Source organism: Myotis davidii, unplaced genomic scaffold (genome assembly GCF_000327345.1).
Source record: "Myotis davidii unplaced genomic scaffold, ASM32734v1 scaffold1036, whole genome shotgun sequence".
In the NCBI taxonomy this organism is placed as follows: Eukaryota; Metazoa; Chordata; class Mammalia; order Chiroptera; family Vespertilionidae; genus Myotis; species Myotis davidii.
In genome coordinates, this window is record NW_006287260.1 from 28,185 (window position 1) to 44,915 (window position 16,731).

The 16,731-nt window shown below is 39.7% G+C and overlaps 1 protein-coding gene across 1 annotated transcript in view; it reads left to right on the forward strand.

Moving 5' to 3' along the window:
- SNRPC (small nuclear ribonucleoprotein polypeptide C) overlaps window positions 1–15,354 on the forward strand; it is a 36,567-nt gene extending 21,213 nt beyond the window's left edge. The window contains exons 3-6 of the mRNA XM_006759018.2: window positions 4,760–4,868; window positions 8,574–8,663; window positions 11,417–11,521; window positions 14,831–15,354. Coding sequence (XP_006759081.1) covers window positions 4,760–4,868; window positions 8,574–8,663; window positions 11,417–11,521; window positions 14,831–14,955 — 429 coding nt within the window. The 3' untranslated portion in view covers window positions 14,956–15,354. The remainder of the gene's footprint in view (window positions 1–4,759; window positions 4,869–8,573; window positions 8,664–11,416; window positions 11,522–14,830) is intronic.
- Window positions 15,355–16,731: the final 1,377 nt, after the last annotated feature.

Consider the following 16,731-nt stretch of genomic DNA (forward strand, 5'->3'; position numbering starts at 1 on the left):
GCTGCCTCCTACATGGCCCTCACAGGAGATTGAGCCCACAACCCAGGCATGTGCCCTGCCTGGGAATTGAACTGGAAAGGTCTTGGTGTGTGGGTAGATGCTCAACCACTGAGCAACACTAACTGAGCTCATTGGTTGCCTCTTGTATGTGCCCTGACTGGAGATTGAACACAAAACTTTGGTGTATTGGGACAGTGCTCTTAACCAACTGAGCTACCTGGCCAGGGCTGAAACGGAGTATTTTAATTTGATTAAAAACTGCTTTACAAATAATAACAATTCAAGTTTGAATATTTACTGTGTCAGGTAGTGTTCCAAATGCTTTATATGTATTATTTCATTTAATGTTCATGATAATCCTTTGAGGTTAGTATTATCTCCATTCTACAGAGGAGGAAACTGAGGCACAGTGTGGCTAAATAACTGACTGATGTCACAAAACCTGTAAGTTGTATGGAGCTAGACAGTCTTCTACAGAGCTTCTGTGCTGGCAGCTCTCAAACTTTTTTGTCTCATAGTCCCTTTACATTCTTAAAAATTACTGATTGTTAAAAAAAATTAGTAGGTTATGTGGGTTATAACTATTAACATTTGCTATATTTGAAATTAAATAAAAAATTTAAAGCCCTGACTGGTTTGGCTCAGTGGATAGAGCGTCGGCCTGCAGACTGAAGGGTCCCAGGTTCGATTCCGGTCATGGGCATGTGCCTTGGTTGCGGGCATATCCCCAGTAGGGAGTGTGCAGGAGGCAGCTGATCGATGTTTCTCTCTCATCGATGTTTCTGACTCTATCCCTCTCCCTTCCTCTCTGTAAAAAATTAATAAAATATAAAAAAAATTTAAAAATACTTATCTTTTCAGGTAACAAGTATTTTTTTAGATATATTTAAATATAAAAATATTCCTAGCTGGTTTGGCTCAGTGGATAGAGCGTCGGCCTTCGGACCGAAGGATCCTGGATTCAATTCCAATCAAGGGCACACACCTTGGTTGCAGGCTCCTCCTTGGTTCAGGCCCTGGTCGGGGCATGTGCAGGAGACAACCAATCGATGTGTTTCTCTCTGTCTTTCCCTCTTTCTTCCACTCTCTCTAAAAATCAGTGGAAAAATATCCTTGGTGAGGATTGAAGAAATATATGTAATAAGTGTGAGTGTATGTGTGTGTGTATACACACATGTATATACAAGTATATTTTTAGGTAGCAATAATATGCTTTTTACTTGTAACACAAGTAACATTTTAAAAGTGGAAAGTAGCTACTTTTTCAAAGCAAAAAATTAGTATGAGGAATGGCTTTTAACATTTTTGCAAACATCAGTAATGCGTCACTTAATGAAAGACATCTAAATTCTCATCTCCATTATATCTGCTGCACTATGTTTTGGTTGTAGTATATGAAGAATCCAACCTCACATGGATATAGAGTTGAAAAACAGAAGAGTACTTCAATAGATTTCTTTTTTTTTTTTTAATATATTTTATTGATTTTTTACAGAGAGGAAAGGAGCGAGATAGAGATAGAGAGTTAGAAACATCGATCAGCTGCCTCCTGCACATCCCCCACTGGGGAAGTGCACGCAACCCAGGTACATGCCCTTGACCGGAATCGAACCTGGGACCTTTCAGTCCGCAGGCCGACGCTCTATCCACTGAGCCAAACCGGTTTTGGCTTCAATAGATTTCTTAAATCATTGTAGATATTCTTTAATACTTTATATTTCTACAGCAAAACTCAACTCAGGGTTAGTTGCAGTGTGGAATCTGAAAACATCAAACTTTCTATACTTGGTTACATTAAAATTTACTGGTCTCTCTTACACTCTGAGTGAATCTTTTTACCATGCATGATTTTGTAACATGCTTTGGTTATTTGGAAAATACTATTTCACTCAGTTTTGCAGGTCTTCCAGGTATTGACACATTTGATTACATAATATAACAATTCACATTGATTAATGTCACAATTTAATTAGAAATGGCTTTTAAATATTTGGAAGCTGGCAAGCTTGTGGTGGTAGATCAAGTTTTCTAAAATTCTGATTTTTTTTTTGAAAGGTCAGATTTTTAAACACTGATTGCTTTTTTGGAAGAAGGGAGAGAGAAACATTGATGTGAGAGAAACATTGATCAGTTGTCCTCGTTACACACCCCAAGGATCAAACCAGCAACCTTTTGGTGTACAGGATGGTGCTCCAACTATCTGAGCCACCCGGTCAGGGCTATTCCATTTATTTTTGAGAAATCTGAATAGCCAGTTTGTTACTTAATTCTCTCAAATAAAATACTGTTCCATGAAAGAGGCAGCTGGTAGAGCTCACAACTTGAACAGTAGCATGCCTGCTTTTCTTTGACATAGTGTATTTTGGCATGCAGCAGAAGTGCTTTGACAAAATATTTCCCATTTTGTCCCCCAGAATATTAAAAAGACATGAACTTTAGGGTTGAGATTTAATAAAATTAACAGTTTTACTGCTTCATCAAGGTTCTGAATGATGTTATAGATGTCCTGGAGGAAACTTTTTCAATTAAGTTTGTGTTAGTAGTAGCTTTCCTGTAGATCCCCAGTCGTTTGTTTTGTTTTGTTTTTTGTCCGTAACCCTCTCTCTAAGTCATTCGGACAGTTTTGATGTTCTGAAATTGTTAGTGAGGGGGCTGTTCCTTTCTGTCCTTTTTCAGCACTATTTTTACATACCTACGCACCTTGCTAATGCCAGAATTCAGAAAACTGAAAGGTATGTCTTTATAATAAATGTCTCTGTATGAGGAGCATCAGAAACCCTTGTACTATTCGAACATGATAGCTTGTGAAAATATGACATTTCCATGGTGATTGAAGGAGTTCCCTGTGGTGGACTTTGAAATGTATAAAACATTCAGTGCTTAATTTTGGAACTTTTACTGGTTCCTAGGCATGATTTCGTTATTAGGCTTGAGGCATTATTGTTGTCAGAATAGTGTAAGCAGTGGCTCGGGAGACAGGGAACAGTATTTTGAAATGTGGACCGCCCATGTGATACTGGTCATATCTGCTGCCAGTGAAGCCATCATTCAGAGCGGACATACCAGTAGGGGGTGGTTAGGCAGCCATGGGGAGCATCTCAATGAAACCTGGATTCCAGGCCTGGGTTTGCCACTTACCAGCTATAGGTTTTGAGACAAGTTCTTAAGCATAAATAAATGGTAATAATCTTATGGTATTCTAAAAATCAATTTTATTATAATTTATGTTCAATTAAATGCAAACTTTTTAAGTGTACAGTTTGAGGACCTGTGAAGTGATTACAGCTTGGTGGATATGTCAAAATAGAGAACATTTCCATCACCTCAGAAAGTTCCCTTGTGTTTCTTTTCAGTAAGTCCCCTACACCTCTAACTCTGACTGATCTGGTTTTTACTAAAGACCAGTGCTACTAATTTTAAAACTTCATTTAATGGCCCAGCCTGTGTTGCTCAGTGGTTGAGCATTGACCTATGAACCAGGAGGTTAGGGTTCGATTCCCGGTCAGGGCACATGCCCGGGTTGGGGGCTCCATCCCCAGTGTGGGACTTGAAGGAGGCAAGCGATCAGTGATTCTCTCTCATCATTGATGTTTCTATCTCCCTCCCTCCCTCCCTCTACCTTCCTCTCTCAAGTCAATAGAAATACATATTTTCAAAAAAGAAACATCAGTGATGAGAATCATTGATCAGCTGCCTGCCGCATGCCCCTTACTGGGGATCGAGCCCACAACCCAGGCATGTGCCCTGATCGGGAATCGAATCGTGACCTCCTGTTTCATAGGTTGCTGCTCAGCCACTGAGCCACACTGGCTGGGCTCATCATTGATATTTCTATCTCCATTTCCCTGCCTCTCTGAAATCAATAAAAATATTTTTAAAACTTTATATGAATGGAATCTTATAGTATATACACTCTGCTTGTGTCAAATTTCTTTTGCTTAGCGTGTTTTTGAGATTAATCCATATTGCATGTATCAGTAGTTCTTTCTGATTAGTATGTTTAACATGCTAGTGTGATTTTTGTGAAGATTGAGACACAGCTTGTAAAGAACATAGCATGGTGTCTGGCATGTAGTAAATGTTAAACATTAACTTAAAAAAACAAAAGATTAAATATATGGAGTTTCTATTATGCCAGTTTTATTCCAATAAAGATGTTAATGAAAGAACAGAAGGATTCGTGGGCTGGAGACAAAGGTCTTTGTGTGATCATATAAAGTCTTTCTTTTTTTTCTGTTTTTTTTTTTTTTAAATATATAAAGTCTTTATTCTAGACCCATAATCATTTAAAAGAATATATTCTTATAAGTAGTGTTACTTAAATGTGTGTAAGTTATTTTTTAAATTTTTGCCATGGAAGGGCATTAAAATAGGATCAGGGGTTTGTAAACTTTTTCTTCAAATGCCAGGTTATAATTATTTTAGGTTTATGGGCCATAACATACAGTCTTCATTGCAATTAGTTGACTCTCGTAGAGAGAAGAAATGGACAGTACATAAACAAATTAATGTGGCTGTGTTCCAATAGTTTTTTTACAGAATCCGATTCTGCGCATAGGCCACAGCTTGCTGACCCTTGTTTGGCTAAAAACACAGTAGATAAATTACCATAGTACATTGTTGGCTAATGTTTGTAAGTGATGCATTAGCTAAAGCTGCTAAAGGTAGCCAGGCCATCTCTATATAAAGGTAAGGCTTTATAAAATCGCTAGTTTTGGAAATTTGTTTCTGTGACTGATATAATCTTTTTGTTTTATAGCCATCTGTGAGAAAGACACACTGCAGTGGTCGGAAACACAAAGAGAATGTGGAAGACTACTGTCAGAAATGGATGGAAGAGCAGGCTCAGAGCCTGATTGACAAAACAAGTACGTTTCAGTCTCTTGTTCTGGTGGTAAAATGGTCCCATTCTTTCTTGTCCCTGTCTCTCTGTTGTTTTTCACAGAAGCAGCTCATTCTGAATGACAAATAGAAGTGTTCTGTGTTAAATGAAAGAAGTGGAAGGTCATTGGTTTCCCAGGGATATAGGAACACATTAATATTAATTATTGAGGTTAGAGCAATTAGGTATTAGACTGGGAAGTGGGACAGAGGAGAATGAGTTGCCTAATATTTCTTTATTGATGTGGGCCAGATTTTGTAGCAAATTTATATAAAACTTCCTTTGTAGTGATCCATAGTTTTTATTTATCTTATTATAAAGTAAATCATACTGGTCTATTTGAAACATGGCCTTTCTTAAGTATTCATTGTACTCAGATCTGGCAGGCAAATGTGGACTTTGTGGTGTGATTTTTTTTTTTAAGCAAAAATTATTATGGAAAGTTTCAAACAAGTTTAATGAGTGAATCTCCCATGGCCGCTGCTCCCCAACCATTCCCATTGCCCAGCATCAGCTACAGCAGTCTTGTTTCATTTATACCAAAGCAAGAGCCTGAAGGTTCTCAAACTTAGCACTATTGACATTGGGGCTGTATAATTCTTTGTTGTGGGGGATGTCCTGTGCGTTGTGGGATGTTCAGCAGTAACTCTAGCATTTACCTACCAGTAACAACTCCCAGTTGTGACAACTGAAAATACCTCCACATATTGCCTAGTTTCCCCAAGGAGGCAAAATTACCCTGGTTGAGAGCCACCAAATACCTTCACCTTGTCCCTTTATCCCTCCTAGATTGTTAAGGAGCAAATCTCAGATATTGTCCCATTTTATTTGAAAAAATAAGTTATAATGTAATCTTTATCTCTATTTGAAAAGATATTGGACATTTCTTGGCTTTAAAGGTTAGCATTATACTTGTTTAGTTATTTTTTGTAGATAGGAAAAGAATTTAGGATGAGTAAACGTTTTTGTTTTTGTTTTTAAATATATTTTATTGATTTTTTAGAGAGAGGAAGGGAGAGGGATAGAGAGAAACATCGATGAGAGAGAAACAGCAACCAGCTGCCTCCTGCACACTCCCTACTGGGTATGTGCCCGCAACCAAGGTACATGCCCTTAACCAGAATCGAACCTGGGACCCTTGAGTCTGCAGGCCGACACTCTATCCATTGAGCCAAACTGGTTGCGAGTAAACATTTTTGATGGAGGACTTTTGGAGGAGAGGAGGCAAGCGCTCAGGAGCACACCACATCATGGCCATGATTATGTTGACATTGAGTCGGCTACTGACTCTCTTTTCAGACTTTAAAAGCTGTTCTTTTCTTCAGGGTGTGGGTGGTGCCTTATTGGGATATGATGCCTTAAAGAGCACAGGCTCAATTGAAAGGCTAATGAGTAGCTGTTCATAAGTAGCTACTCTAGGTCAGTATTTTGGAATTATCAGTGATTTACTTGAATAATTTGACCCTCTGCACTGGTGGTGTAGCAGGATGTGGGGAAGGTGCCTGGGTTGCAGACTACACTCCATTGGGAAGGACTTACATTCCGGAATAGACTTCTATGAGTGTATTTTTGTATTTACTTGTGACTCCTTTTTAAAACAAAATCTAAATAATCTTCAGTCTTGTTTTAATTTGTGCCTCATATTGTCTGAAAAAAAGTAAAAGGTGGTTGTATTGGACATTATTTTAGGATCATGATCTCCCTCCTGTCAGGCTCAGGCTTTGAAGTCTGTGTTTCTGTCATGTCTCTCGGCTTGGTGCGTTCATTGTAAAACTGGTAAACCAAACAATACATTGTTTTGACTTACAGCACATGTAGGAAGGATGGAAGTTTATAATGCCTGGTTTTTGGACAGGTATCATACATTTTCAAACAAAACTGAATGGCTTGAATTGGTTATAAATCACATCTACAGATTAAAGATTACTGCTTCTCTTTGGTAAGCATTGATAGGTAGGAGGTTTTCGTTTCAATCTCCCGTAGTTAATTCAGCCATAGAAACACTAACTAAATAAAAACAGTTAAATAAGAAAACCCAAATCAGTAAACCAATCAATTGCAATTTTAGCTGGTGAGTACCTAAAGTTGATTTTAAACCATAGAGGCTGGGAGCATTCATTACTGCAGAAAGCACCTCAAATCAGAGAAAGATGGGGCTGGATGGGACCCAGGCACTGGGCTTTGCCCTCCTGTACTGAGCACAGGCCCACACCATGCACCAGGCTTGCACCCTGACCGCCTCTCCCTGGAGTAAATGAACACTCCAGCCCAGCACACTCATCTGTCCAGATGCCTGCTCACGGCTGATCCCCGGAGCCCTCCCCTAAGCATGCAGAAGGCCCTGCACTCCGCATCCACTGAAACCTCCATGTAAGGACCAGCAGTGAGTGTCCCCAGGTTCCTTTTAGTGAAATCTCTTCTCCTCCACCCTGGCATTCACCCCCGGGCGTTCCCCAGTGCAGCAGCCCTGAGCGTGCACCTGGTGGAGAAAGTCGTGTGGACGGACTCAGTGACCAGAGATGTGGCCTTCAGTCGAGGCGTGCGTACAGTCCTGAGGGACTTAGCTGGGAGCGGGCAGAGGAACACATTCTCAGGTCCCTCCTTCAGCCCTCAGATCTCCTGCTTGTAGCTCCATTAGCCAAATAAGTGCTTAGCTGGACACTTATGCTAAAAATTATTTGCTGTTGCCGAAACTGGTTTGGCTCAGTGGATAGAGCGTCGGCCTGCGGACTGAAGGGTCCCGGGTTCGATTCCAGTCAGGGGCATGTACCTGGGTTGCGGGCACATCCCCAGTGCGGGGGAGTGTGCAGGAGGCAGCTGATCGATGTTTCTAACTCTATCTCTCTCCTTTCCTCTCTGTAAAAACTCAATAAAATATATTTTTTAAAAAATTATTTGCTGTTGATGTGAGTTACAAGTTTAAATTATTGTCATGCATTTTTTCTTTAAATTGTATTTTTTTCTTGTTTTTTTATTTTTACTGAATTTATAGGGTAACATTAGTTAATGGAATTATATAGGTTTCAAATGTACAATTCATCTGTATATTGTATTGTGTGTTCACCAACTACAGTCAAGTCTGGCGTCCTGCATTCTTATTCACTGAATCTGGCACAGCCCTAGCAGAGACCACCCTACTCTGCACACACACTCAGGAGCCCAGGAGGCTGTGACATTTTGAATGTGCCAGGAGCAGGGATGGGGCCCTTGGTAAACCCCCAGTCACCACTCACAGAATGCCAGGCCTGTCTCCTATCTACCTGTTTCACCGGAATCATGGTAAACATGTTTGAATACGTAGCAACCAGCATAGAACTTATGCTTCAGAAAAACCCCCACAAAAACCATAGAGGCTACGCAGCCGGCATGGCTCAGTGGTTGAGCGTCGACCTATGAACCAAGAGGTCACAGTTTGATTCTGATCAGGACATATGCCCGCATGGCATACAGGAAGCAGCTGATCAATGATTCTCATTAATTTTTCTTTCTCTCTCTCTTCCTCTCTGAAATCAATAAAAATACATTAAAAATATAAATAAATAAAACCATAGAGGCTATGATGTAGTAATCTTAGATGATTGCCGTTTAGAATGAAATAAGTGTGACCATTACAAATTAAAAGAAACTAGTTATTTTAGTAAATGAGTTGTTGAATTCTTATTCACTGTGTGTTTTATTTCTCACTTTATAGCTGCAGCATTTCAGCAAGGAAAAATACCTCCTACTCCATTCTCAGCTCCACCTCCTGCAGGGGCGATGATCCCACCTCCCCCCAGTCTTCGTAAGTTTATAACATTTTTATCTTAAGGGGTGTAATTGGGCAGATTGTACTTTGATCATGTTAGATTATCTCATAGTGGGCTTTAAAATCCTCATTGAATGAATACATAGTAACAGAAAACAGCTTTAGTGGTATAATTTCTGAAATATTTTTAGTTACCTTCTGATTGCATTATTACTGGGATATTGTATTTGTGACATCACATGTGGGTCTGAGATAGATTCAGTGGAAAGCTCAGGATGTACGTGTGATTGGATGAGCTAATATATAAAGAGGTATTGCTCAGTATATTAAATTACTTCTATGAACATAACACTGGAGGCTAGAAGTCGCTGATAAACTCAGTATTCCTATTTTCTAACCCACTTAATACCAATAATAGAGGTACGGTGTATGAAATTTGTGCACGGGTAGGGTCCCTAGGACTGGTTGGCGATCAGGGCCAATTGGGGCCTTCTGGCTGCCAGCCGGGGCCTGCCTTCATTCCACGCTGCCCCCTGGTGGTCAGCACACGTCGTAGCAAGCGATCGAACTCAGTCTCCCATCCAAACTCCAGTGGGGACAATTTGCATATTAGGCTTTTATATATATAGATATATACCTTGCTAAAGACAAGAATTGTGTAGTTGAAAGTGGAGTAGGTCAAAGGCCTCTTCTCTCTGGGAAGGCTTGTTGTTTCTGCATGATAGACAAGGAAATTGAGTAACTATGTTTTTTGGCTCTTCTGGAAGGTTTCAGATTGAAATTGAACTCAGAGACCTAAACTCAGTCCTATAAGTCAGCGATTGCCAACCGGTGGTTGCAGACCACTGGTGGTCCATGAGGTCCGACAGGTTGGTGACCTCTGGTTTAAAGAAACCTTTGTAGCGGTCGCCAACTGGTGGTCCGCGGACAGGTGGTGGTCCACGGACAGGTGGTGGTCCATGAGGTCCAAAAGGTTGGCGACCGCTGCTATTAAGTGATCATGGATATAAACACAGAAGTAAGGAGGCTGTTTATAATAGTTTTGCACAGATGCACCACTAATAGCCCACCATCCTGGGACTGGCCAGGCCTCAGCTCACAGCAGCTCTTAAGTCACCTGTCTCTCCTCTATTGTGACAGGCTGGCACTCAACTCCATTATTTTACTAGTATAATAGTCTGTGGTATGAATGTATCAGAATTAACCTCACTGTTTCTTACTGATGGACATGTAAGTTGTTTTCAATTGTTGCTGTTGTAAATGGTACATCAGGAATATCTCTACATAGACGTCTTTGTATTTTCAAAGAACCTTTTAAACCTGGGCTATGATTTTTAAAATCTGAAATTAGCCCTAACCGGTTTGGCTCAGTGGATAGAGCGTCAGTCTGCAGACTGAAAGGTCCCAGGTTCGATTCCAGTCAAGGGCATGTACCTTGGCTGCGGGCACATCCCCAGTAGCGGGTGTACAGGAGGCAGCTGATGGATGTTTCTCTTTCATCAATGTTTCTAACTCTCTGTCCCTCTCCCTTCCTTTCTGTAAAAAATCAATAAAATATTTAAAAAAAAAATCTGAAATTAGGTACTTATGGTTTAGGTTCATCAGCTTTTTATCAGTAGACAAGTGGATAAAAAAACTGTAGTGGTCCTAGCCGGTTTGGCTCAGTGGATGGAGCATTGGCCTGCGGACTGAAGGGCTAAAATCTAGAAACAGCCTAAGTGCTCATCAGTAGATATTTTTTTAAAAAAAGCTGTAGTACATTTACACCATGGAATACTATGCAGCAGTGAAAAAGAAGAATTTCTTACTCTTTGAGACAGCATGGAGGGTCCTGGAGAATATTATGCTAAGTGAAATAAGCCAGTAAGAGAAAGACAAGTATCACATGATCTCACTCATGTGAAATCTAATGAACAAAATAAAAGGATGAACTGAGTGTAACCAGAGACATGGAAGCATGGAACAAATTGCCGAATCTCTGAGGAAAGGCGGGGGAGGCTGGGTGGGAGGTGATCAACCAAAGAACTTGTATGCATTTATACATAACCCATGGTCACAGACAATAGGGTGGTGAAGCGGGGACAGGGGCAGGCTGGAGGGGGTTTAATGGGGGAAAAATGGGGGCATATGTAATACTTTCAACATTAAAGATTAAACAAAGAAAGAATTAACAACAGTGACAGAGGAAAAAACAAATCTGAAACCAGGTACTTTTGGTTTGAGTTCAGCTTTTTATCCGGAGTGCTTTAGAAGGTATAATATCCCCTTGTAAAAAATCAAAATTTTGGTATTTTTTTTAACATGAGTAATCTGACTTCATTTTATACTTCTGTCTAGATAGCTTGTTCCTGCTTTTCAGTCATAAAGTAACTAAAGTTTTGTGGCATGCTGCTTTTTGGGGATCTACTGTTAAAAGACCATAAGAAGTTTATTGTGATAGGTTTTGGACCAGATTATGAGGTGCTGTTAGTTTCATTAAGAAGATAAACTGATTCCCTGGCTGGCGTGGCTCAGTAGTTGAGCATCGACCTATGAACCAGGAGGTCACAGTTTGATTCCCAGTCAGGACACATACCTGAGTTTCGGGCTCAATTCCCAGTGGGAGGCATGCATGAGGCAATGGATCAGTGATTCTCTCTCATCATTGATATTTCTGTATCTTTCTCCCTCTCTCTTCCTCTCTGAAATCAATAAAAATATATTTGAAAAAAATTTTTTAAAATGCTGAAAGGAGATAAATTGTTCATGTATAAGCATATCTTAACCTCAGGCCCCATTTTTTATTTCAGCGGGTCCACCTCGCCCCGGTATGATGCCAGCACCCCATATGGGGGGCCCTCCCATGATGCCAATGATGGGCCCTCCTCCTCCTGGGATGATGCCAGTGGGACCTGGTAAGTTTGAATATCCTTCTAGAATGCTCCATTGTGTTTTAGTGCTCCATTGAAATATAATTCTTAATTGGCTATCTAACTGTATTGCAACAAATTAAATTTGTTGAATCTGTAATGCTTAAGAAAAATAAATATTTGGTTTATCAGTATAAATGGATGCTCCAAAGACATTGTGCTACTAAAAGCAGGATAAGGCATGCCTGGCTGGTGTGGCTCAGTGGTTGAGTATCGACTTATGAACCAGGAGTTCAATTCCTTGATGTTTTCTATCCTCTTCCTCTCCCTTCCTCTCTAAAACCAATAAAAACATTTTTAAAAATAAAATGAAATAAAAGCAGGATAAGGCTGCTTCTTTTTCTTTTCTTCTCCCTCCTGTTTCCTTGTGCCCTTCTGACTTTGGGGGAGATATATATATATATACACACACACACACATATATATATATCCGTTACAACCGGCCAGATGACCGGCTGGTAGCTATGACGTGCACTGACACCCAGGGGGCAGACACTCAACACAGGAGCTGCCCACTGATGGTTAGTGTGCTTTCACAGCCAACCTCCTGTGGTCTCTCCCCCCTGGCCGGCTGGTCCCAATCGGCCCCAATTGGGACTGGGCGAGACGGCCCAATTGGCCGAGAGGGACCCCACCCATGCATGAATTTGTGTACCGGGCCTCTAGTTTATAGTGAAGAGACAGTAGATGAGCTGTTCCACTGGGGCATAAAGGGAGGGGTAGATACATCCCTGGGCTGCTACTTTTCTTGATTTTGATTTGGAGCAGAGTTAACTCCTGTTGCTGATTTTTAATCTTGGAGGTCAGTTAGGCCAAATTAGTATATGAAAAGCACTTAGGCCTGGTGGTTGGCCTTTTATTCAGGAAGAGGGAAAAACGTTTACCTCAAACATTTTATTTTAACATAAACATAAATGTACATTAATTTGGAAATTTTCCTGATAACATGGTCAGGGCCTTTGCTTTGAGAACAAGTCTACTGATTGGAACACTATATATTTCTTGCATAAATTAATAAGCCATTACCCATAATGTATCCTTTATCAACTTTAGTTTCTTTTTTAAAAAATATATTTTTATTGATTTCCAAGAGGAAGGGAGAAAGAGAGAGAGAGAGAGAGAGAGAGAGAGAGAGAGAGAGAAACATCAATGATGGCAACTTTAATTTCATTTTATATGAAGTGGTTAGAGACCTTGTGAGGCAATTTGGTTCCAATCTTTTATGATCATCTCATCTACCAAATATGTGAGCACTTTTGGGGGGGGATGTTTTACCTGAGTCTTGCTAAATATCAACTTGGATTTCATAGAAACAGTTCTTTTTTTTACACTTGTATTTTATTTGCAGAATAGTTAAATTATGTAACTAGAGTAAATACAGCTGAGGCAAGAAGCCTAGAGTTCAACTGGTAAGATAAGGTACAAAGTATTAGAGTAGCTTCCTATACAGAAGTATGCTTACTGCTGGTATTATTATTTATAGGGATGGGAGAGTTTAGGTAAAAAGAGTTCCTGTGTTGCTCTCTTTGAGCCCCAAACACAATCATTAAGTGACTTAGATGACTTCTTTGGCATTCTTAAATCCGTCACAAGTTCAGATTCCTAGAGGGTTTGGTTGTGGTGAACTGGGAATGCATAACTAATCTAAGGAAGGCTTCTATAACTCCGCTTTAGGCAGTGATTGACATTCGAGAATGCAAGTTGCCGTGGCCAGTTCTGAGTATTTTGTTGTTATTTTTAGCCAGGATAAAATAATATGTTACGGGATTTGCATTAAAATAATGGAGTAGTTGGGGGTGGGCATGGATAAGAATGGGTGGGATGAGATAAATTGGCCATGGGTGGATAATTGTTGACCCTGGATGATGGATACATGGAAATTCATTCTCTTTTTTCTTTCTATTCTGTGTGTGTTTGCACATTTCTATAATAAATTGGAAAAGAATTCTAGATTTATTAGTAATTAGACCTGTTAATTTCCAATGTTGGCAACTAATTAAAAATAAATGCATTGTGGAGACCAAAGAAAACAAGTTTTCAGAGGCCTTATTTTCAAGCTTTGGTCTAGATCAGTTGTCTCTAAGAAATGCTGAATGCTAGTTATGTTATGGTGGGCGTTTTTTGAAATAAGTTATCTAGTAGTTTAGTAGTATTCTCTATTCCTGTTGAAATTAATCTAAAAAAAACCCCTATATTCCTGTTGGGTTTTGTGTCTGCATATACTTTTGTTTTACTTTTTGTGATAAGGCTATATTCAGCTTTGAATATAGTTTTCTCTTTAACTATTTATAGCAAGCCTTTAATCAAAATGATTTAGTTAAAAATAGGTAATTAAGGTAAAAATTGATATTTAAAAAGGAAATATAATATAGCATGAAGATTATGAGACATAATAAAATGAATACCCGTGAACCCACCACCCAGCCGAGGATGTAGAACACTTTCAGTTCCACGAAACTGCCTGTGTTTTCCCCCAACCTCTACCTCTCTGCTTGCCCTCCCTCCCATGGCTCATTAATTTGGCTGGTGTATTGATTTGACACTTTAATAAATTCATGAATAGTTCTAAAATGCATTAGAAAAAATATTTTTGTGTGTGTGCTAATCATTATAAATCACATTATTGCCTAATATTTGTCTTGTGACTTGAGTATGGTTACTAACAGGTTCTCAGCATGGGCCTCCTGCTCACCTTTCCTACAACTCTAAACAAATGCTTAGTGGTAAGATTGTCCTCTGTGCCTGTGTACATCCATGAAAACAGCTCCAGGTTATATGGTGGATAGAACTGATTGAAAGAGCCGACTAAGCCCTGACTGATTTGGCTCAGTGGATAGAGTGTTGGTTGCGGGCACATCCCCAGTGGCGGGTGGGCAGGAGGCAGCTGGTTTATATTTCTCTCTCATCGATGTTTCTAACTCTCTATCCCTCTCCCTTCCTCTCTGTAAAAAAATCAATAAAATATATATATATAAAAAAAGCTGACTAAATAACATGTGACTTAGTTGTGAATTTCCCTAAGTGAGAAAAAAGGTCAATTTAGGGAACTAGTGGTGCTTTCCCCTTTACTATCATTAGATTATGATTCCTATATGGTTCTTGTGTTGACCTTTTGCTTTTTGTTTGAGAATGTCTAAATATTTTAAAGATGTGATGAATTTGTTGCATTCTTTTGACAAGTATCTTTTTTTTGCAGGGAGGGCTAATTTTTTTGTCTTTAATTGCAGTCCCGTCAAGGTTTCCCATAAGTAGTATTTTCTGACTCTTTTTTGTTTTCTTTGTTTTGTCCTGCAGCTCCTGGAATGAGGCCGCCTATGGGAGGGCACATGCCAATGATGCCTGGGCCCCCAATGATGAGACCTCCCGCCCGTCCCATGATGGTGCCCACTCGGCCCGGAATGACTCGACCAGACAGATAAGGAGAAAGGGGAGCCTCTTTCTATCAGGCTTCTGTTACTTGTTCTACTTCACAGGAGATCAAGGTGCCTATGACTCTGGGTGTTTTCTAGCAGCAGACAAGGAAAATTCACTCCCTCTTCCTAAGAGAGAATAGTTTTTGAGGGACAAAAAAGCAATTTTCATTTGTATTGTGAAATGTGAAAATAAAATTGTCAACTGTTTTCGTTAAAAATGTGTTCCCTTTTTTCTCCCTCCTGTATTTGTGTATTATAAAGGAGATGAACTAGCTGAGTTGTTTCTCCAGCTTATTCTCTTTAGCATGCCCTCTGCATGACATTGTTTTTCCTTAGCTATAGAATGGGTCCCTTTGGACAGCCTGCCTTTAATTAATAAACTTTGCCTGTGCAAGATTTTTGTTATAACACTTGTAGAGCTTTTTGTTAATTAAAATAAACAGCACAATTGGTTAATTTTTCACATGATTTAAACTTTGTGTAGTAAGTGAAAAATTTTATGCTGAGTAGGGAAAAAGACTTTACAATGCGTGCACGTCAGCTAAGAATAGCAGGGATTGCCTTAACCTCAGCTTCTCTTTTCTCCCAGCTCTTTTTTTTCTTGAGTCTCAAATAGTCAAAAATCTTTCTATTAGCAATGGTAAAATTAATTCATATCTCTGTGGTACAGAAGTGTTTTTCAGAATATCATTTGTTATATCACTGGGCTATAAAGGTATGGTATTTTCAGAGAACCATCTAGAAATAGAAAGTTAGTCATAGGCACTGTTCATATTCAACTCAGTGTAAAATCTAAACTATTTCACACTGCAAGTGGGAGTGAAAATTGTTATAACCCCTGGGGAGGGCAATTTGGCAATATCAGAATTACCTATAGTCTTTGATTTAGCATTTCCATGTCTAGAAATATACCCTACAAATACACTTGCACATGTACGAGATGACATGTATATGATTATGCATTGATTGCAGCAGAAGGTACTGGTAGAAATAACAGATGTCCAATGAAAAGGGACTTAATTTATCAAGTATGCTGGCATATACCATGCAGGTTAAAATAAAATAACGAAGCCCTAGTCGATGTGGCTCAATTGGTTGGGCGCAATCCTGCACACCAAAGGGTTGCCAGTTTGATTTCTGGTAGGGCACATGCTTGGTTTGCGGGCTTGATCCCCAGAGGTGACGTATGGGAGGCAGCCATCAATGTTCACATTTCTCTCCCTTCCTCTTGCTAAAAAAATCAATAAAAAATCTTTGGAAAAAGAAAAAACAAAACGATAAGGAAGCTTTATGTATTGATGGGGAAAGATTTTCAAGATAACACATTGTTCTTCACCTTGGTTTATTCACATAGCAAGGTGTTGTTTCCTGCTATTTTTTAAAGCAAATATTTATAGTGCCTTTATGCATACAGGATCTCTGGGAGGACAGATAAACAACTAGTAGTATTAGTTGCCCGTAAAGAGTAAATAAATGGGTGGCTGGGGGACAGGGGAAGGAGAGTCTAGTCACCTTGTATGTTTTGGACTTGGAATCATTATCCTATCTAATAAAAGAGAATCATGGTAATTGGCGTACGACCACTACCCTTCCCATTGGCTAATCAGCGAGATATGCAAATTAACTTCCAGCCAAGATGGCGGCCGGCAGCCAGGCAGCTTAAGCTGAACATGAGGCTTGCTTGCTTCAGTGACGGAGGACTGCAAGGTTTCCTGCCTGCTGCTTGCCGGCCTCTGAGCCTGCAGTTTGAAACATAGTAACAAAAATAGAAGCTTAACAAAA